Genomic DNA, 23,868 nt, shown 5'->3' with positions numbered 1-23,868 from the left:
ATAGGATTTTTTGATTTGTTTTTCTCAGTTGTTTTTTTTTAAGAATTAGAACAGTTGCTATTTCTTCTTGATCTGTTTCAGAGTCATAGCTGACAATTTGTTGAAAGACTAAAGAGACTCTTCTAGCAAGAGGACTCCTCACATCTCCTTCCTACCTCCCCTTGCCCTTCCATACCACTTCATAAATCAGCTTACTAGTACTTAGTGTTATGGCAGCTTCTTTTTGATATGGGTGTCTAGCCCTACCCTACTTCAGACCAGGTCAAGGGGTTTCTAAAACTGCAAGCATCACACAACATTAGTGCACTAAGGCTACATCTGTCAACTGAACATGAGCCAGCAGTGTGCCCAGGTGGCCAAGAAGGCCAACAGCATCCTGGCTTGTATCAGGAATAGTGTGGCCAGCAGGAGCAGGGAGGTGATCGTGCCCCTGTACTCGGCACTGGTGAGGCCGCACCTCAAATACTGTGTTCAGTTTTGGCCCTCTCCCTACAAGACAAGGCACCGAGTTGCTGGAGCATGTCCAAAGAAGGGCAACAAAGCTGGTGAAGGAATTAGAGCACAGGTCTTATGAGGAGAGGTTGAGGGAACCGGGTTTGTTTAGCCTAGAGAAGAGGAGGTTGAGGGGAGACCTCATTGTTCTCTACAGCTACCTAAAAGGAGGTTTTAGTGAGGTGGGTGTTGGTCTCTTCTCCCAAGTTACTAGTGGCAGCACGAGAGGAAATGGCTTCAAGCTGCATCAGGGGAGGTTTAGATTGGATATTAGGAAAAATTTCTTTACTGGAAGAGTGGTCAGGCATTGGAACAGGTTTCCCAGAGAGGTGGTAGAGTCACCATCACTGGAGGTATTTGAAAGATGTGTAGACATGGCAATTCAGGGCATGGTTTAGGAGACATGGTAGCGTTGGGTTGACGGTTGGACTTGATGATCCTAGAGGTCTTTTCCAACCTTAATGATTCTATGACTCTATGATTCCACAAACTACACGCAAAAACCATAAAAGCAGTGGACTTCATGCGTGTGGCTTTATAACACAGCATACTGTGCTGTCCCCAGCTCTGTCTGTTCAGCATCCTAAAGATTGTTAGTGGCCTGAATTGGAATTTTAATTGGGAGGTTTGGTCTGAGCAAGCAACTGACAGAAGTGTTAAACTATCTGCTCTGCAGAAGAGAGCTCTTGATTATCCAAGGATGCAGCAAAAGTAGAAGCTTTCTCATAGTACTTTACTTGTGTACCTCTATCTCGGCTCATGAAAGTTTAAAATTTTAAACTTAATTAATTGACCATTACCAGTACCTTAAACTTTTCCAACAGCTGAGAAGTTATTTAAATGAAAAGGAAAGCAAACACAGGGCCACAAACACCATTCTTCTGGAGAGAGCAATAAGATTTGGCACACTCCAGGGTCCCATTTTAAATGCGACAGTCCTGACTGCAGTGGTATTGTAAACAATATTATGCACACAAAGACATTAGAAACTTTACAAATATTACCAAAATCTTATGGTACACCTGTGAGGAGGGTATTGTTTTGCTGACTGACCAAGTAATACGTAGAGAAGCTGAGGCATAAAAGAGTTAAACAAGTTGATCAAGTTCACAAAGCAAGTCTGTTCTAAAACAAGAACAGAACTCAATCTCACAGTTTGCAGTCTGTGTCTTTTCCCTAAAATCATTATTCTTCTCCTTCAGGTTGTTATTTAGGAGTGTAGTAGCTACCTTGTTTAATTCCTGACATAGATTGCATTTCTACATTAAATAGTGTGCAAACAGAAAACTTATTAACACACAGAATTGCGGAAATGTAAAAAATCAGAGGAGCTTACCCAAATCCAGAAAACAAGCGACAGAAGAGGAAGAAGCCATAGCCCTGGACAAATGATGACAGGAAGGCAAAGAATCCATTGACAGACATGCATATCAGGAGTGACTGTCTCCTTCCCACCTTGTCTGCCAAGCCTCCCCAGAAGAATGACCCCACCATCATCCCAAGGTATACTATGCTACCTGCAATACACAAAAAAAAGATGTTGTTTTGTGAGCTACATAACTGACCACAACTGACCACACCAAAGACCACTGATTTTCTGTATTTACAAAACAAGCAGTATAGAGATTAATTTCTCAGTGAATAGAAATCACATGCATAGCTTTGCAAATGTATCTAGGGAGAACAAGTTTCCTACAGTGTCTTTGTTATCTGTTACTGGACATACTGAAGCTTAATATGATTATTGAACAAGGTGCCTCTGGCTAAAACAATTAAAATACAGGCAAATAGGACTGAATTGGAGAAAAAATGGCACTATTTCCTTAGTAATAAACTTCATTAATGTTAAATACTGCAAAAACTTTACCTTCCTCTACAGAAACAAATTGTCTTAACATTTCTAGAATATAAGCAGTCCTGCAGGGTGATTTTTTTAAACGTTGCTGTTTTCAATGTAAAGTACTCTCCACAGAAAGATAAGCTGATATGTTTAATACGCCGACCGTTCGCATCTTAGCATATTGACAAACCTTCTGTGTGACACATTGAGCAGACTGTCAGAAGAAAAAGAAGAAAAAGAAGACAGAACCAACCAGATTTGTATTTTGTTTGATACAAATATTCTGCTTCCTTATTGAACTTCCAAGACCGGGTTTCATCTATGTAGCAGGTGCTGCCATCTTATATGTCTACTGCAGAGCAGGAATTAAATACAAAGTAGCTGGAAGCAGCTGAAATACTAGCAATCCTTGTCCTGTGTCTCTTTCTGATCAGCCACAAGTATGGACAAAAACCCCAGCAACTCTGCTGGGCTTTAATCGCTGTTGTGTAAAATTCTAGTTGCCAAAAGGCTCACCTCTGTCCTGCAAGGGTAGTTGAAAGGGAAAGAAAGCTGAATGAAATACTTAAATGCCTAGGCTTGGTTAACTGCATATTAACATAAAGGTCACTCATCAGTATTTCCATGCTTGAAATTCCAGATGTTGACATCTGAAGTGCTGGCATCTGCAGGGTCTCATGCACCCAAAATGTCCCTGTTCCTCCTCACATTTGGTACAAGTTGTTTCCACTGCTGTTTCCTTATGAGACATAGTTTTAAAACATCATTTTTAAAATACACATAATTGAACACTCATTGTGTTAGAAGTATGTTAGCAAGATAGTTATATTTTGCTTAGGTGAGTAAGCTGTTTTCATCCATGCCTTTTGCCATTGATTGTGACCAGTACTAGCAAATCAGTCTTTTCTGCAGCTGTCTTTTTAGCCATCAAAGAATAAGAACAGGATATTTCTAGACTGTCTGCTCCATGAATCCATCAGGAGAGGTTGACAGACCCATTGCTGTTCATCACAGGAGCATTAGCTACCTCTTTACCTAAGCAAGATCACCAAGCTCCTTAAGACAAAGTTAAACATCTTCTCAAAACAACTTCTGCCATTTCTCTAATTGTTACTGGGATCTTAGACTTTCATCAAAGGATATTGATGAGCATGTATGTAAATCCAGAATTTGCAGAATTCTTTCATCTTAGCCCAGGAAGAACACAGACACTACAATGTTCTTTTTGGATTAGAGTTGTTTAGCAGCAGACCTTTATCAGATAGCTCCTTCATTCTGATCAGAAATTTTTGTTTGAATAATTGAGATTTTCCTGAGAATGCACACACAGCTCATACATTTTCTGGTCCTAAGGAGACAAAGCTTGGCCAGTGGCTTAGCATATTTGCTCAACTGCTTTAAGATTTCTCCTGTGGGCAAGGTTGCTTTACCATGCTGCTGGTAGACCAGTACTCACAAGCACTTTGGAAACTCCATCCAGTAGAGCTGGTGCTTGCTTGTCAATTTTAGTTGAAAGAACTTACCAAAATAGTTCAATAGCTGCATTGCCAGCAGACCAATTTCAAAACAGCAAACAAAATGGTTAATTTTTACTCTATAACTGAATTTCCTTACATTCTTCCATACATAAACATTGTTGGGCTTTCCCAGTCAACACCCTAATATTAGAAATACTCAGAGAAGGCCAATCAAATCTTTATACAGGTAACTTTGAAATATTTTATGAAAATCATCTTGATTTTACCAAGTAACTACTTTCCTTGTGATGCACAGAAATATCAAAACACTATGGATGGTGGAAGAAAAAAGATTCCAAGTCTTCAGAGTTTAAAAACATTAACCTTCCTTTTTGATAACAAGTCCTTTGGTCATTTACTGCCCTTTGGCCTCTCTTATGTCCATGTAATTCTCCCAAAGAGCATTCAAAAGATGCTGCTAAAAATAATATTCTGCTCCTAAAATAAACTGCTATAAATAAGCTGCTTTCTGAGCTGCACCATTAGCTTATTCTTTCTCATTATATTAACTTTGAATTTTTCTTAATTGCCTTGCAGACTCTCCATAATCCCTCTCCCCCACCAAAGATCTGTATCCCTTCCCTCCTGAACCTACTACAACTACCAGTGATACCTGTTTGTGTGTTTTCCTGTCTTTATCCTTTTCCATATTTTCTGTCTCTTGTTAGACAGAACATAACCCTAACTGCAGCCCATAATGGAAGTCCCCTTCTTCTCAACTTTCAAATCATTCCTGAAGACCTTCCCCCCCACCCCCCCCCCCCACCCAGTAATATTCACGATAAGCCATAACGGTGACAAAGGGCAAAGGAGAACCCTAACTATGAACTGTTAAAGTAGCCGAACAACCACCTAATAAATGCAATGAACAAATGCAATGACATCAGATTATCATTTTACCCTTCATCATCCTTTCCTTTCTAAACTGTGTAGCTCTTGCTTATTATGTCATGCCACTGGTCAGAACACAAGTCTCATGGGGGAAATGCTATAATTTTTTTTACAACTTCTATAAATCACATTACATTTTGCATAAATTTATATATGTAAAAATTAAATATCCTGTTGTTGGTCAGATGTTGCTGCCTTTTCTCATTACCTTTAAACATTGGTCATCAAAACAATAAATGTATGGGTGTATATATATGTTTATCGATTTTAATCTAGCATGTCATCCTGAGGGTGGTACTCCCTTTTTGAGCAGCTAGCTACTACCAATCACAGAACTGGTTGCTTTGCTTTTTCTTTTTGCTACAGCATATTTGTGCCTCTAAAGAAGTTAGCTTATACAACACAAGGCACACACTGATTTGACATCCAGCAAGATCCTAGAAACATCTTTTTAAAAATAAAAGTTTATTTTAAAATGCAAAGACTACTAATGATATCTGTAACATGAGTCTCTGATTTCCCCCACAAAGTAATGTGTAATCTCAAACTCTAATTTGGTGGAAAGGCACTGAGAAGAGGCAAGTGGCAGCTGAAAAGAAACTCATGCCATGCTAAAATGAATATTCTCTTCCATTGTTCTTTTACCAAGTTTTAACAACCTGTATTTTCTTTCCACCGCAGAAATTCTACATACCTAAATGATTTTTCCCATTATACAAATGTACAAAATACACACTTGCATCCTTTTTGGATGAGGAGACCTGAGTCTGGAACTCATTTACACCATGCACACACTTTGACTACCAGGTGGCTAGATATTTTTTAAACGGGTGTGCACACAGCATCTTTCAGGTTGCCAGCAACAACTTAACCTTACAAAGCAGCTGACCAAGAACTCTCTCAGTAACCCAAAGCTAGTTATGGGCAATTTAAGCAATGGGATAAAAATACATGTATGATCAGTCACTGAGGTTCAGTTAAGCAGTATTTCACTCCTTGTGCTGTCATAACTTCATTACTTGCCACTGTCCATTGCAATTCATAGCCTGGTATCTAAATGATAGCCAAAACCTTCTGAGAAATCAGTCTGTAAGTATACAGTTCACTGGGAGAAAATAAAGCAATGAAAGTAGTCAGACTTCTTTGCAAGAGAGGCACAGGCTATGGGGGTCACTGATGGTCATCCTTTGCTTGAACACACGTATCATAAAGTAGATATAAAATTACTTTTTTCCTGATGTGTTGTTTAGATCATTTATCTGAGTGAGGAATGCATTTCATACAACTGTAAAAAATATTCTCATTTTAAAAAATTAATCTAAAAATAAGATTAAAATATTATTTATATTTTGGAAAATGAGATTATAAATGTGATCCTAAGATAGCTCCAAAAGAAGAAAACCTCCTTTCATAAGAATTATACTGTACTTTAATCAGTGTTTTATCTACTTGTACTAGGATCTTCCTATAGGCTATTGTTTAGAATATAACAATTCATAGTGAAGAACTCCAATGTCTATAAGTAGCATAATGAGTAAGAATATCCAGATTTATCTTTGTTTTAACCCCGATAAACAGCATACTCAGAGTTTAAAGGTGATCATCTTTCAGAACTATACTTAATTATAATCTGTTATTAGTTTCTTTGATCAGAAAAGACTTTGACAGGAATTGCAACTTGTCAAACATAATGTCTAATTAACTTTTTATAATAGGAGGTAATTAAAGCAAACATTTTTCCATTAAGACAACAAATATAAGAAAACTGTAATAATTCCAAAATTGGAAGAATTCCATTTTCTAAAGCCACTGTCTTTGGATGTCTAAAACTGCCTGTGTAGTCAGAATATTGAATATTCAATTTGTATTTGTATATATTTTGCCATTCCCTCCTCAGAGGTACTAATACTCCATCATTCTTACACAAAGAACTGCCAAAAACCTCTCTGTACAAAAACCTCCTCTGTAACAACTATTTCTTCGTTTCTCTGAACAGTGCTTGAAGTGGTGGAACAACAAGCTCTGTATTTTCGAAATGGTAAATTTTTAAGGTGTAGATCTAAGTGGTTAAGGGAGTAAAGCATTAATTGTTCAGCTATCTTAAAAAGTTGATGGGTACTGTTTTCCAAATGGCACGTGAGCCAGCCACCATATTAACTAAAATGAAAATTTTGCGTGAGTCTTTGCAAGTTCAATACTTCTCAAGCCATGGATTTCCTTTATCTAAATGCTAGCTGTTTCCCACATCAATCATTTTGTGTCTTAGCTTCAGATGTTAAATGATTGCTTTTACCTAATAACACACAATATATGCAAATCCCCCAAATGCCAAAACATATCAGGCTCTCTTTTCTGTTATTACTCTTCAGACTAATCCTCTCTTCCTGCATTCCCTTTCAGGACAGCTGCAGACAGGCTTCAAGCTGCAATTTCATACTCTCTAGTGTAGATGCTTAATTACACATTCATTTTGAAGCTTTTTGCTCTTCTGCTTGACACATATATATTTACAAACAGTCAAGTTTTACTTACTATTACATTATTAGAATTATTTTTAGCAATCATAGTAATAGGGTTTATCTATTTAAATACATGGAAGGTATAAAGCTATTTTAAAATGAATGCTGAAGATCTTCAGTTTATACAGTGTTTATTATGCTGCAGTGTTTCTTGGACATTCAAGTGTGGCTTGTGGCTGAGTAACCTGTATGCTTGCTTCTCTAACAGTAATAATTGCAAAGCAACAAGTCTTCGCATGACAGGAACATTTAGCTTTTTTTGTATTTTTTTTAGCTGCTTAATCTACAAGACATTCTGGATATCCTTCACAGTCAGTAAAAAAGGACAACTTTATCTCCGTAATAACTAAAGAAAGATATAAATTCACACTCATTGAGACAAAGGAAGATACTGAATTCCAGAAAGATCAGTGAAAAAAAAGACTACTTCATCTCCTCTTCTGAAATATGTTGAGCAATACAGAAACATTAATGTTTTCATGAGGGGAAGAAAACTGAAAACTATTGTTTCAATCCAAAACAAGTTTTAAAAAACTTGTTTTTTAAATTTCTTATTAATTTTAAATTTATTTAATTAATTTTAATTTAATTAATTTTAATTTAAATTAATTAAATTAATTAAATTTAATTAATTTTATTTAATTAATTTTAATTTAATTTTTTTATTAATTTCTAAAAGTCTGCTTCTCTCTTATTTACATAGGAAAACAACTCAGGGAAATACTCTGGTGTAAATGTTACCAAAAATACATAGCATATAATTCATAACTCAAATAAATCAAATAAAAACAATACAAAAAACAGCCTGGTTCATCAACAGAAAAAAGAAAACAAGCACCTCCTTGTACTACTTTCAAACATACATACAAAATATTTGCTGACATTCAAACTGATACCAATCCAGAAATTCCACAGAAATAGAAATCAAGTGAACTGTATCTGGTTCTAAGACAAAACGATCCTGTTCTCAGATGATACTGCAATATTTGATAGAGGAACTCAACCATGAAAGTCTGGAAAATGGAACTGAAAGCAAAGCTGAGCAAAAGCAAGGTCATACTCAGTTGACCAGCGTAGGCAGGAAAATGAAAGAGTAACTCATCAGTTCTGTGTGCAAACCTGTTTATGATCTTTACGATAATAAGAGAAGAAACATTATCAGTAACACAAACAACTCAAATAATATAGGTTTGTAATAGTATGACAGGCATCATCTGATGATTTAGACAAATGAAAGCTGTCATGAGGTATCCAACCACTGTACCTCTAAAGAGAAGCCTCATAAATACAAAACAAAGACAGAGCCTAGAAGAAGTAAAAAATATTAAATCGAAATTTAAAAAAAAACAACCACGTTTTTTCCCATATTTTTTCCCTTTCAAAAAGATCAGGTCCAAATTTTCCAGAGAACTGAACTCAAAAAGGGAAGTAGATGTAGTAGATGTAGAAGCCCACTATGGAACGTCAAAGAGAGTTGGAAGGCAACTGAAACTAAGTGAAAGGAACTTATAGCATACTCAGAAAGCAGAAAATAATTCTAATGTAAGACAAAATTTGACAATATAAAATTTTATGTCAACAAAATCTTGCACTGAGAAATACCTACAACGTATTTGTCTTGATCTAACATAGAGACTGAAGCGAAAATGGTCTCTCAGCATGGCTACCCAAACTCATGATCACCCAGCTGTGCTCTTCAAAGATGAGCCAGAAAGACAATTATTTTTCCTGGGAGGAAAAGAGAAGTGAGAACAGTGCTGTCCTCTCCTAAATAAAAAAAAAAATACCCACAGGTTTTTCCAGGAAAACAACTTCCATATATTTCCAAATCATGAATCTACTCCAGAGTGTGCTCACCTTGAGGGAAATTCTGGAGGTGAAAATCCATAGCTGGGAAGGTTTGACCAAATCTTTTCCAGTGTTATAACAGAAATACCACCCACATGAAAGTCAAAGGGTTCCAACAGCAATCATTCACACAAATTTCATTCAGGTATTAGTTAATTTTTTGGTTTCTTCTGGCAGGCTTGTATTAAATTTTGTGCCTAATATGTCTATTTTTGATTTGTTTCCTGTATTTCAGGTGTGAGATTTACAACCAGAACTGTTTGTGGCATAAGGCTCAATTCAATTCCAACAGGAAAAAAACTGGCATTTTGACTTCATATTTCCTCTCATTGCGTTAATGAGACTAATTCTGTTTTATGTATTAAGTGCAGAACAAGGTGATTTTGCTCTGGACCTTTACTTTATCTGTTCATCTTGAAAACCAAAATATTTTCTTGCTTTAAGAGTCTGTATGTTATTAACTCCTCTTATAGACTTTCACCTTATATCTAAATTTACACAAGCAAGTGTGCTGATACATACTTCTTTACTAATAAAATAATGTCTTAACAAATTAGTTTCCTGTGTACTCAGATATTATTTTAACTGAAACACTGTAATAACAAAAGGAATAACTGCTCCTGCTTTTCCTCAGATCTAAATTAGATAAATTAATAAATGCATAGAAGGTCAGTAACTGCAGAGATTGTGACAGGTAATAGATTACTGGCTAGGACGGGCAATTTTCTTCACAGCTGTATTTTCTGATAAGGCAGCAAAATAGAGAATATGGTAAACTGGTACCTTTGCAGTACATTGTCACCATTACTTCTCTTTTAGGAATGTTATCATGTCAATAACTAAGCCTTTAAAAACCATACCATCTACTACCAGATACTAGTATCGTTTTTATTTATCCCATAACAGATTTCTCAGGATAAAAATTTGATCAGAGTTATTCCATTTTCTTCATTAGAATCATTTACAAACTGAATACTGGTAGTGATTATTGCAGCAAACAACAATACACTGCTATTTCATACTGCTATTGCAGAAAAAGACCAAAGCACTGCTTCCTTGACACTCACAACAGGAAAAATCCATCAGCATTCAAATTTAGCAACACAGGGCTGTAAGAACCAGCCAATATGTGGTATTTTTCTTCCCATAAAGCAATATTTTTACCAGACGGTTATTACCAATATGCAATACACAGAGCACAGACTTTATCAAAAAAGCAGGTAATCCCAGGTGATGATGTGAAGCTGTTTACAGACTCCTTAGGTGTTATCACTGAACATACTATTTTCATCCTATCTTGTCCTTTGATCCAACAGTTCCTTCTGGTATTAGCAAGAAAATCCTAACAGACAAGCTTCAGATAAAAGGCACCTGGTTAAGCTGTCCTAATAGCCCTAATTCCTGTTTTCTTCCACTGCAACTGCAAAGGTTCCTCTGGATTTTTCTACTCTCAGGTCTAGATGCTAAATTCAATGCATTCTTTGTCCAGCTCTGAATTGACCCTGTCATGCTAGAAATTGCTGTGACTTTGCAATTTGAAATGCACTTCCATGGAAATCCTAAGAAACAGAATGATTTTAAATGCTGCATATGATTGAACAGTGCATAGCACTGGGCAATGTGCTAGGATTAATTAAATCTTTAAACAAAAAAGTGAATTTCACTAAAGCTTTAAACTGTCCATGCAGTCATCTACATTTATTATCTCATTTCATATCAAAACTGTTCATTTTGGCTGCAGGTTTCATTGCCTGAATGTTAATTTCATATTTGCCTAGTTCTGCTTCTGACTCAAAATAGAGCAGAGTCTGTGAATATCACTAACTTTTAATTAGTGCTGAATTAAAACAAAAAGCCCAAAGTATACACACATACATTAATAGCAGATGCATTCAGCTCAGCAAATCAAAGCATGTAATACTAAGAACTAATTAATAGAACTACACTCCTAGTGAAGGTATCTGTACAATATTAAAGCTAACAATGTATTATTTCTTCAGTGTTTAATCAGCCATGAACTCTTCTTACTGTATCTATCTTCCAGTACTGTGTAAACTTCTTTCCTTGCAAATGGGAGGAAATAACTTCTTAAAATTTTGCTTCATCCATAGAGTGGTTGTTACCACCTTTGTTCTAACGAAATGAAAGGGCTGGGGAAGAGAAACAATGCTTAAAAAACAACAACAACAACAAAAAACCCCACCAAAAAACCAAAACAACAAACCAACCAACCAACCAAACCCAAACAAACCCAAAGCAAAGACCTTCCACTGGTTTCAGAAAAAGACATTGAATTAGGCCTAACCTCACTAGGAACAGGTTACCAAAATTAATAGAAGTCCGAAACTCACACATCTCCCAAAATGCCTGACAAATGACCTGGTCTACCTCACCTAGCACGCAACAGCATATGAGTGAAAAAGGAAATTTCCATTGCTAATGGTCCCACATCTCTGTTCTGACCCATTTAGAGTCAATAAAATAGATTAAGTAATCCAATGTCAGAATTAACAACAGCAGATCAGAATAATCCTCTGTATGGTGCCAATACACCTGCAGGTGCTGGTGATGCTAAACAGGCTTTTTAATTACGTGTTTACAATAGTGCCAGGAGGCACTGTTATAATGTCTAAATGGAAAATTGTTTAGATGACTGTATTTATCAGTTCATGATCTCCGTTTAACAAGACTTGCAAGTGGGAACTTCAGAACCAACCTTGAAAATCGCCCTGAATTCTAGCAGATTAGGAAAATATTTGTGCTCTGTGAAAATGAGTGGGTCTGGCAAAAGCCAGACAAAAGCAATACACAGCCCAGTAGAGTCACGCGTCGCATGGGTTATATTCATCCATACTCCCTCAACTTCATATAAGGCTCTCCACTGCTAACCAGTACACATGCATTTGCCTATCCTTGAGAACAGAGACATTTTTTTAACATTATGAATGTAAAGCCAGTGTCACTTCATACTATTTTCTTAATTTTCCTGCTTTACATTACTCTCCCAAATTCCTACAGTTGCCCCAAAAAGTCAGATTAAAAACATGTCTGCCTGATAAACGGGTTTCTGTAAGTTTTTGATGACACTTTGTCCATCACATGTTTATCCTGAGAAAAGCTACTCATTAAGAAAAGCTTGCTGTTAAGAAAAGCTAGAATAACTTGACATATGTAATGTGCCATCAAAAGGTAGATGTTGGATAAAAGGGTCACTGGTTTAAAAGAGCCAGGGAACAATATTTTAGTTAGTGTAGGGAAGAGATTAGTTTATTCTCTTGCCCATCTAGAAGTCTGAGTAGTAAGTAGAATTGGCCTGGGTATAAAATCTGAAATTCTTCAATGAAAAAAGTAGCACATGAAACTGCAAAACAGTTTATATTTATATCACACCCTCCTATTGAGCATTCCTGTTCTGTATACAGCTGAAAAAATGTTGAAAAATAGGTAAGAATAGATTAAAAAATAAATTGTATTATAAATGTCAGTAAAGGACAGTGTCCTGGACAAACTGTTAACTATCACTATAGCTGTCATTAAACAAGTTTTTGCATGAATAGTTTAAAAAAATTACATATGTCATATTCATGTATCTATTCTGGTAATAACTCAGTATCATTCCATCATTTATGTATTTATTCTTGTATAGCATAGTGACTTTGATTCTGCATCAGCTATGAAATTAGTGATATTTCATGCATTTGAAGCAATACCAAACTGGTACTTCAAAAAAGGGAACCAGGTGTGTACAGTGAGAATAGATGCATCCATCACAAGGAAAGAATTATACCTGCTGTAAAATGCAATCAAAGTAGATTAAAAAAATAGTTGCGTTCCATGCTTTTCAGCACTGACATTCCCTTAAACAAGCCAAAGGTCTGGAATAAGGAGCTATTTCAAACCATATCTATCACAATATACAATTTGCTTCCAATTCTTTGAAATACTGATAGTACAAGATAAAATGACAAGTCAAACTTTGAAAGATTCTAAAATCCTTGACTGATCAAACCCATGGATAAAATGCATACGAAGACATTTACTCAGCTGTGACAAAGAGCCATTATGTTCGTTGCATGTCTTACTAAGGTTCATTAACACTTACTTTCTCTGTGAAAATATTCCTTCTTGCCAAGGAGCTCATATGTCCTTTCTTTTATTTCATAGCTCAACATTAGATGCAAGGTGCTAAATTAGAGCTACTAACATTCAAATAATGAAGATCAACATTTCTATAAGTGAAAGCTTGCAGATCATAATTTAAATGTGTTGCAGAATTAACAAAACAGGGACTTCGAAGAGAACATACCATCATGTTTAAAATGTTCAGTTTGGTTAAAAAACTCCATTTGACACATTGATTTAAGAAGTGATGTATCATCAGCCAGAGAGCCCATAGCAGTTGAGAGAGGGAGGAAAAAGTGGAGGTGACAGCCAGATTAAATGTGTGAAATCACCATGGCCCTCAGGCTTTTCCTTTGGGAGGCATTTCCTTCTTTTGGCCACTTTTGTAAGATTATAAATTTGTGTGACATAAATGGTAAAATCACTGATCTGTGATGGGATAGGCAGAGCTGGAAAATAACCTGCAGTGCATGAAAAAGCATCCCAGTGATTTTTAACCATTTTAGACACAATCAGTCTCTGAGACAGAGATTTGACGATAACCACAGGTGCATAATTAATTACCTTTATTTTTGTGTGCAAATAAATGGTACAGGCATATTTGCACATGGTGGCAATGCATGTTTGTAAGTGGCTAAATGTATAAGTATCTTACTGGCTACTCATCCAATCTTCACAAGTATATACATTATCCCAATTGCCTGATGTATTTTTTGTCATTTAAATAAAAAAAAGTTTCCCAATATCCACTGCACTCATTGAATTCAGCTGAAGCAAGCATAGCTTAAACCTTGAAGAAATTTTATATTCTGGCAACAAATGTGTTGCTGAAAAAGTGACCTCGTACTTTACTAACTGTGTGTACACTGATTGATCGCTGACATTATTCTAAGGCATACAAGCGTAGTTAGGGCCATTTAACTAAAACAAGTAAGTATTATGTTACTACAAAGCTCACAAAAGCTAAGTTGGTTAAAATGGCATTTGGCTGGGCTTAAAATGCATACAAAGACCAAGACTCTCAGCTATGAACTGCAATGCAGTCGTTTCATGTTGGCTTGTATTGTGTGTGTTACTCAGGTTAAAACTGCATGACTGAGACTGGGCATTGAGCTAGGGAAATATTATATTTAAGCCCAGGCTAAATGGTGGAACTCTTGAAAGCAAAGAGGGAACGTGTAAGTTAATGGTGTCAAATAGCTTCTATTCCTCAGTAAGGCTGCATTTGGGAACATGAAAGAGGAAAAACATTTGACATGGTGGTATTCTCCCTGTTAGCACCAGCTTCAATAAGCTGGTTTGGCAGAAACATCATCCTCATAAAGGAAGGGCAGCAGTGACCCACCTTAAATACTGGCTTATAATGGGAGCCTGCAAGAGCACAGAGGACTGAATACACTGCAGTTCATTAATGGCTCAGATCTGTGCTCCCAGTTCCTGTCTTGTGAGAAGCCCATGATATTCTGTGTGAAACAGGTTTGTTCCAGTTCATAACAGACAAAAATTATGTTGCATACTCTCACCGCTGTCCCTTTTTCCCTTCAGAAAAGAAAAACAAACATCTCTACCAGTCCACATAATATAGCTGCTTAGAATGGATAAGGATCTATCACTTAATTTTTGTCCCTCAAATAACTGTGTTTGGAAGGCAGGCAAAAAAACCACTGCAGTAGGAGTACTTTAATAATGTCATTGCAAGGGAACTAGACTGTACCAAAGGTGAACAGCATGCATTATGGCATTTGTATTTCTGGCATCTCCCCCTGAAGAACAAAGACATTAATCCTACAGGCCAGCTTTCACCTTGCTCTGGAATATTTAGCACACATTTCAATGACTGCAGCTCTGTTTCTAAATCTTTCTAAAGATTTATTACTACTGTTAACTGTAAATGAAATGGATGCTCACTGTTATTTCAGTGAGATTCCTCAAAGGTCTGTATGGTTTCACCAAGTATTCTTAAACTAGTTGCATTTCTTATGAATACAGTAATTCTCAGACCTGTCTATGAGGGCCTAACATTTTGACCGCTGTGCTCTCTTCAATAAAATTTATACCATGGCCAAAAGTCTGCATTTTAAAAAAATAGTACTGAATCTCTCCCTCTATCCCTGAAGTTTAAAATAAATAAATAAATAAAAACTTCAACATGCTTTCCATAATAAAAATACAGATCTTCCCCTGGGAGTTTCAACCCTATAGTTAAAACGGTAGCACATAACAGTGAAATATAGAGTAGCAGAGCCTGGTTTTCCTTTATTTTACATCACTTGTGGCCTATTATGTCATCACAAATCTGGTACCCTGCTAATAACTGGAATATAATCAGAAGACAATCACTTTCTCCTCACTTTCTTGTACTGTATTGTGTGCAGGAACACACAAAAAATCTCTCCTGGATCTAACAACCTACTATAATAAATAATAATAAAGAGAACACTGCAATACATAGAAGCCTACTTATAGCAGCAGGAAGGAGTTTTAGTCACTGCTGTGTAAGGACAGTTTTGTGACAATCTATTAAGATTCAGACCTTTTAATAAGTCAAAAAGTATCAAATATATGGTTAACTGTTCCTGTCTTTTGCATGATAGTATATGGAGGAACAATGCTGTCAAAACCATGTGTCACTGGAATTGAGTAGATAAGAGAAAAACATAGTGCCTGAAGTAGATTTTGTTTTGAAATAAAGTCTTACATGTCTCAATTCTAAGAAGAAATGCAAAACATGAAATCAGCCGCTCAGTATTGTACTTCCCTAGTTTTCAATCACTGAATTCTGGACTTGGCCCAGAGGGCCTAGCAAGCCTAAGAAAGCTCCTCCTCCCCTCCAGATCATGATGCGTCTAGGTATCTGGCCTACACAGAGAATTTATAGCTACTTAACAGAGGGGGAAACAAAGGAATATCACAAGCACTGAATGTCAAAGATAACTCAAGGTAAAATTTTGCTTAAGATCATTTTAGTTTGAACCTCCACAAGAAGAGAAATTTCTCTGAAAGGGACGTTTGCTGCTTCAGCAACAAGTTACTTGAAGAAAACCTATCCAAGCATGAAAAAGGGAAAGCACAGTCTGAGAATAACAATTTGATTCCAGATTTGTCCATATATTTCTGTCTCTAAGGAGGTGTCTGAGGTGTCTAGTGACGTAATGCGGTGCCTAAGCACATTGGAGAATCCCTCTAGGCATGTAGATGCCTGAATATTTGTAAAGTGGACCTCTCAGACTCAGGTCCTGCAGTCCTTTACACATTGAAATTTCGTGTCATGCTCCCAGATTTCTACCAGATCCAGGGAAAATCCATACAGGCTCAAGAGGAGAACAAATAACTCAAGCTATATGACCTTGCCCAAAGAAATTTAAACTCTAGTCTGTGTTTAAACCAGCAAGCCTGTGTACAACGCATGAGTTCAGAACACTATTTCCTTTAAAGGTTTGGTCATGTGTAACAACTGCAGTATGTCTTAATTAGAGGAAGCTGGAAGTGTGGTATATTTACAGACAGTTATTTCTTAATTAATGGAATCAGAAAAACTTGAGTTGGGATGGACCTTTAAGAGCTCTAGTCCAAACTCCTGCTAAAAGTAGGGTTACCTTCAGAGCTAAAGCACGTTGCTCCAGGACTTCTTCAGTCAACTTTTGAAAATCTTCAAAAGATCCCACAGCTTCTCTGTGCATTGTCTCCCAGTGGCTGACCACCACACTGTGAACTTTCTTTATTATACCAGAAGTTTCCTGGTTGCAACTTCCAGCCTCTTGTGCTCTTGAGAAAAAATTGACTCTACCTTCTCTATAGCCCTCCTCAATTACATTGGCAAACAGTACACACAGATCCACTCTTACACACCTTTTCTCCAAGCTAAACAAGCCCAGCTCCTTTTGCTTGTTTTTATATGCCATATATTCCAGCCCTCTAACCACCTCACTGGTCCTTTACTGGATTTGCCCAAATTTGTTGAATCTCTTCTGTCATGTGGCTCCACAACAGGACAGACAGTCCCATGTGTAGCCTCACTAGTGTTGACAAGGGAAAATAATCACTCACCTCTACTTACTGGCCTTCATCGCTGCGAGGCATTGATGACCCATGTTCAACTTGTTCCCTACTAGGAGCCCTAGATCCTCTTCTGCAGTGCTGTTTTCTACCTACCTGGTCAGTACCTAGCCAGTACAAGTGATCTGGGTCATTCTGTCCCAGGTGAAGGACTTTTATTTGCCATTGAAAAGTTTCATGAAAGGTATTTGTTGTTGCAAAAGATCAGTGCAAAACCAGAATGAAATTAAGTAGCAAAGATCTAGCAAACTAGTACTTTTTAAAACTAGGCAGGGTAGGGAAATTCAGTATTCATCATCTGGTATTCTTAGTAGAGTTTGTAAGCACTTCGCATCAGCTACTGACCTCTGGGGACCACTTCCTTGCATGTAAGATGAAGGACTGTCTGAATTAGAATTATGCTGGGTTTTATTTAGTAGGTTTTAAAACAGAGTAGATGTAGGAAACATTGCATTAAACCAGCTAATATGCAAATTGGCAATCAATGCAGAAGTGATAAGCGCATGCCTGTTGACCCAGACTGAAAACTACTTCAGACCAGAAGACCTAGTTAATGCCTTTGATACTTTTATTCCTCCAAATATTACACAATATGTGATTATTATATTCTGATAATAGAGAAAACTATTACATCAAGGCATTATTTGATACTAAATGTGGGGTTTCAGAAAATCCTGTGATATCCAAAAGAAGGCTCTCTTGGGCATAGCAAGCATGAAATGATAAGAGTTTTCAATTATTGGAGAAGCAAGGTGCAGAGTCAGCAGAACTGCTAACTTGGACTTCCAGAGGGCAGACTTCAGCCTGCTTAGGAGACTGGTTGACAAAGTCCCTTGGATGGCAGTCCTGAAGGGCAAAGGAGTCCAGGAAGGCTGGACATTCTTCAAGAGTCTTAAAGGCACAGGAGCAGGCCATCCCCATGTGCTGCAAGATGAGCTGGTGGGGAAGAAGACCAGCCTGGCTGAACAGAGAGGTTTGGCTGGAACTCAGGAAAAAAAAGAAAGTTTAGAACCTTTGGAAGAAGGGGCAGGCAACTCAGGATGACTACAAGGATGTCATGAAGTTATGCAGGGAGAAAATTAGAAAGGCCAAAGTCCAACTAGAACTTAATCTGGCTACTGACATAAAAGACAATTAAAAAAATGTTTCTATAAATACATTCACGCCAAAGGGTGGCCTATGGAGAATCTCCATCATTTATTGGATGTGGGGGGAAACATAGTGACAAAGAATGAGGACAAAGGATGGGGTACTTATTGCCTTCTTTGCCTTGATCTTTAATAGTAAGACTAGTTGTTCTCTGGGTACCCAGCCCCCTGAGCTGGAAGACAGGGATGGGGAGCAGAATGAAGCCCCAGTAATCCACGGGGAAACAGTTAGTGACCTGCTACACCACTTAGATACACACAAATCTATGGGACTGGACGGGATCCACCCAATGGTACTGAGGGAGCTGGCAGAAGTGCTCACCAAGCCACTTTCAATCATTCATCTGCAGTCCTGGCTAACTGGGGAGGTTCTAGTAGACTGGAAGTTAGCAAATGAGATCCCCATTTACAAGAAGAGCTGGAAGGAGGATCAAGGGAACTACAGGCCTGTCAGCCTGACCTCAGTGTCGGGAATGTTGTAGAGCAAATCATCTTGAGTGCCATCATGCAGCATATCCAGGACAACCAGGGGATCAGGCCTAGACAGCATGGGTTCATGAAAGGCAGGTCCTGCCTGACCAACCGGATCTCCTTCTATGACAAGGCCACCCGTTTAGTGGACAAGAGAAGGCTGTGGATGGTGTTTACCTGGAATTCAGTAAAAGCCCTTAACACTGTTTCCCACCACATTCTCCTGGAGAAACTGGCTGCTTATGGCCTGGATGGGCATAATTTTCACTGGTAAAAAACTGGCTGGATGGCGGGGCCCAAACAGTTGTGATGAATGAAGCTAAATCCAATTGGTGGTTGGTTACAAGTGGTGTTCCCCAGGGCTCAGTGTTGGGGCCAGTCTTGTTTAATATCTTTATCAATGATCTGGATGAGAGGATTGAGTGCACCCTCAGTAAGTTTGCAGATGACACCAAGTTGAGCGGAGTGTCAATCTGCTTGAGGGTAGGAAGACTCTGCAGAAGGAACCTGGACAGCCTGGATCGATGGGCCAAGGCCAGTTTTATGAATTTTAACAAGGCCAAGTGCCGGGTCTTGCACTTGGGTCACAACAACGCCATGCAACGCTACAGGCTTGACGAAGAGTGGCTGGAGAGCTGCCCAGCAGAGAAGGACCTGGGGGTGTTGTTCAATAGCCAGCTGAACATGAGCCAGCAGTGTGCCCAGGTGGCCAAGAAGGCCAATGGCATCCTGGCTTGTATCAGGACTAGTGTGGCCAGCAGGAGCAGGGAGGTGATAGTGCCCCTGTACTTGGCACTGGTGAGGCCACACCTTGAATATTGTGTTCAGTTTTGGGCCCCTCACTACAAGAAGGACATTGAGGTGCTGGAGCGTGTCCAAAGAAGGGCAACAAAGTTGGTGAAGGGTCTAGAGAACAAGTCATATGAGGAGCAGCTGAGGGAGCTGGGGTTGTTTAGCCTGGAGAAGAGGAGACTGAGGGGAGACCTTATTGCTCTCTACCACTACCTGAAAGGAGGTTGTAGTGAGGTGGGGGTCAGTCTTTTCTCCCTGGTAACAAGCAATAGGACAAGAGGAAATGGCCTCAAGCTGCACCAGGGGAAGTTTAGGTTGAATATTAGGAAGAATTTCTTCACCAAAAGGGTTGCCATTTGGAACAGGCTGCCCAGGGAATGAGTTAAATCACCATCCCTGGAGGTATTTAAAAGATTTGCAGATGTGGTTCTTAGGGACATAGTTTAGTGGTGGACTTGGCAGTGCTAGGTTAACAGTTGGACTTGATGATCTTAAAGGTCTTTTCCAACCTAAATGATTCTATGAGTCTAAGCTGTTTGTTGCTATTCATATTCACAATACCTGTATTACCAGCCCAGCCTTGATACTTAAGTGTTTTAGATGGAAGAAACTGTCTGTATGGCTAATCAACTAATAATATCTTTACATATAAAGATTATTTCTGGTTTTGTTACTATACTTTCTCTACGAGCCCTTATCAAGGACTTGGGTAACATATTGCTTAACACAACAGTGAGTCACAGAGAACAAAAAAGGACTATTCATGCTCAAGAGATTATTCAGCCTAAACACCGGATGATATATGGATTCAAAATAGACCAGGGAGACTACCAGGAAGCAGTGAGGAACCATTGGTCTCTGGAAAGGATGGAAATTAGAACATATGAGTGGCTAACCAGTTGTCAGGTTTTATTGCCATGAATGAAAAAAAAAAAAAGTTTTAAGGAAGATAATCAGTTATCCTAGGACCTTTTTATGATTTTATTTTCCTAGCGCTAAGGTGATAAAGTACAAAAAAGTGACAGAGCTATCTGTCTGAAAAATGTGCCAACTGAGGCCATTAAGACTGGCCAGTCAAGCAGAAGTCAGCCTGTATCTACTGCTAGCACTAGCAAGAGCAGTGCAGCTGTCAAGAGTCTTGTACACAAAGGTGAACACTTTCGTGTCCTATGGGAGAACCAGTGAGGAGGCAGCCAGCAGTAGCATGGCATCCTGAACAGATATAGCTGGGAAAGGCTAGCTTTGCCTAGCTTAGGGAAAAGAATATTTCATTATTTCAGATGCCAAGATGCTGAGGAAAGAAAAGGCTGTAATTTAAATTTTATTAAGAACAATCTGCATGTGAAAACATAGAAAACAAAGTTATGTAAACATGTACATCCAAATCAGAGCCCAGAGAATTAACCTAAAACCAGTCTACTACTGAGTTGCATGCAAAACCAAAGGGACAAGATACAGGCAAGAAAAGGGACATCTTCAGGCCTGAGCCTGCAACTTGTCTCATGAAAGTACAGTCCTGCCTCATCAGTGCCAGAAACCAAGAGGTCAACATGGATCCACATACATGCTGGAGTTCACAAGTACAGCCAACTTACAGATCAGGGAGAGGAGCCCTTTCCCTCATGCATAGTGACATGTCAGTATAATCTTGGGAGACTTTAAGCAAGCCACTTCCCTATTTTTAATATAACAACTGCTTGGAGATGAAGAAATATATTATTTTATTATTTAACTCAAAGGTATAAAAAAAACCCAGTTCATAATTTTGATCGACACTTTCATCACGTAACTTTACAGGCTCCGAAATGCTGCTGGTGATCAATCAACAGTGACCTCAAGCTCATACAAGGGCCAATAGGGAGGGATTTTGGGAAATTGTCCTGGTGCAAGTAAATAAAAACAATGCAACAGGGAGGCTCTGTGAATATTGTCACATGTTTTTAATTAGCTTATGTTCCCTAGTAAACTATTGTGGCGTGACATATCAGAAATCAGTTTTTACAACTCAGTCAATTAGTGTTTTTTCAATGACAAAATAACAGGTTCTTAAGGTGTTTCCTAACAGTCTAGAAAATTGCCTGGAAAATAAATACTGTTTATGTGTACCAATTCCACCTTATAACTCCTAGCACTGGCCCCATGACTTTAGCATTCTAACAACGTTAAAACCCTCTGGATTATGGAATTATAATAATAAAAACAAATTATGCCTGTCTGGAAGACCCCAGTTAGGATGTAATTACGATTGAAATCACAACAGCAAAGTAATAGAAATGCATAGCTGTGAGGGGCTAGTTATGATCATATAAAAATGCTTTCACTAAGTATTCATTGCCCTGGTGAATATTTTGCATCATGGAATTATGGTCATGCTGTCTATAAAGGCTGTATATCTGCACTGGTTATAAGCAATATGTTCTTCACTGTACTGATGTATTGTAGTCTACAATATATTTCTATTAGCAATGGGCAAGTAATATCATTTGTGTGAGGTTATTGATAAAACCACCATGTGTGCAATGCCTTCAACACACACTTGGAAATGAACTGCTTTATCCCTGTTCTTTCCTGCTTTTGTTAATCTTTTACAATAGAGTTACTTGTTTGTTAATACCACAAAACAGAGGCTATCGTTATATTATTTGAAAAGGAAGACATGGGGGTATCCATTACAGCTTCTGTATTCTGGGCATAAGAATACATTGCTTGCACACCCAAGCCTTCCAGAGCTGTTTCTTCAATTTTATCAGCAAGTATCTTTCATATATATATATATACACACACGCATATATATGAGGTATTTAACAGCTTCTGTACTGAATTTTAGTTAAATGTTGACAGAATCATTCCAATATATATCAAGACCACATCATAAGAAGTCTAGTGACAGGAAAACCCTCAACCCTCTTCTTGACATAGGTCAAACCTTAACAGGTGAATCCTCATGGCCACCTGCTGCTGTGGGGACAATACTCCCCACTCCCAATCCCAGACACCTCCATAATGCTTACAACAACTGTTTAAATGAAACACTATTTTTAGAAAATATAATGTATTTGCCCCCAAATTTCAATTCCATATAACAGGTGTAAAAAAAGAAAAAGAGTTATGGCCATGTTCTCCACATTCATAAAATGACAGTCAGAGAAGCCAGGAATACTAAACTGTTCAGAATGTCTTAATTATTAAAAGATCCATTTCCCAGTTTAACATTTAATATAAATGGAAGAAACTGCATGTGTGGATCAGTAAGCTACTGAATGTGTAAGCACCATGAAGCTCCCTTTTAATGTTGCATAACCTTGTTCTTTTCCTTAACCCCATAGGAACTAATTGCAGAGAGATTTGGTGGCTACACTTATACTGCTATCATCCTGGAGAACAAAGACAACTTTGACAATTCAATGTGTTGGGAACGTGCATGTGGTAAAATAAACAAGGTTGTCAGTAATCAAAAAATGGGGTTGAGATCCATCATTTTTGTTCCAGTGATAGAGAGGACTTAAAAACTTGATTAGTAGAGTTAAAGGGTGTCCTCAACTGCAAAATACAGGGTGACAAAATCACATTAAAAGCAAGTTGGGTGTACACCACTTTTAAAAAACATATTACACGTTATTATCTGCACTGACACAGTAACATTTATCTAGAGATAGCTTTTGGGGTTGTTTTGGTTTCTCTGCTTTCTCTCTACTCTTTGAAATACTTCCACAGCTCAAAAATGGCTATAAATAGACAAGTTTATGCACTTTCTTTCTGTAAGAAGTAGATATGGAAACTCACAAGTCCAAGCATGACAAATACGACGTTTGTAGATTTGTGTAAACAAGCAGTACCAAACAGATTATATGCATGCAGCCTCTTTAAATATAAAAACTTAGATAATTTCATTTCTTTTATTAGTTTAATCAATGCACTGTACAAATAGGCAGGGTAGTTCATTTCTAACAAGAAATGATCAAATGGCAAGGAATGCCTCAAAGGACCCAGCCATCTGAGAACACAGCTCCTGTTTCCACTCATGGTCCTCTGACCCGCAGGGAGGTTTAGAGACATAAACAAGGGTGAATACAGTCTACTTTATTGAAACCTATACAGCCAAACTGCCAGTAACAATATGTCAGGAATCCAACCTGTTACGGGCTTAACAGTCTACTGAGAAAGCTTCTGTG

At 37.9% G+C, this 23,868-nt stretch overlaps 1 protein-coding gene across 1 annotated transcript in view; it reads right to left on the bottom strand.

Annotated features, from left to right (window-relative positions):
• Window positions 1-23,868, bottom strand: part of SV2C (synaptic vesicle glycoprotein 2C) — a 124,881-nt gene that overhangs the window by 61,721 nt on the left and 39,292 nt on the right. The window contains exon 3 of the mRNA XM_075079238.1: window positions 1,829-2,009. Coding sequence (XP_074935339.1) covers window positions 1,829-2,009 — 181 coding nt within the window. The remainder of the gene's footprint in view (window positions 1-1,828; window positions 2,010-23,868) is intronic.

Source organism: Phalacrocorax aristotelis, chromosome Z (assembly GCF_949628215.1).
Source record: "Phalacrocorax aristotelis chromosome Z, bGulAri2.1, whole genome shotgun sequence".
NCBI classification, from domain to species: Eukaryota; Metazoa; Chordata; class Aves; order Suliformes; family Phalacrocoracidae; genus Phalacrocorax; species Phalacrocorax aristotelis.
This window is presented reverse-complemented; position numbering and strand designations above follow the sequence as displayed.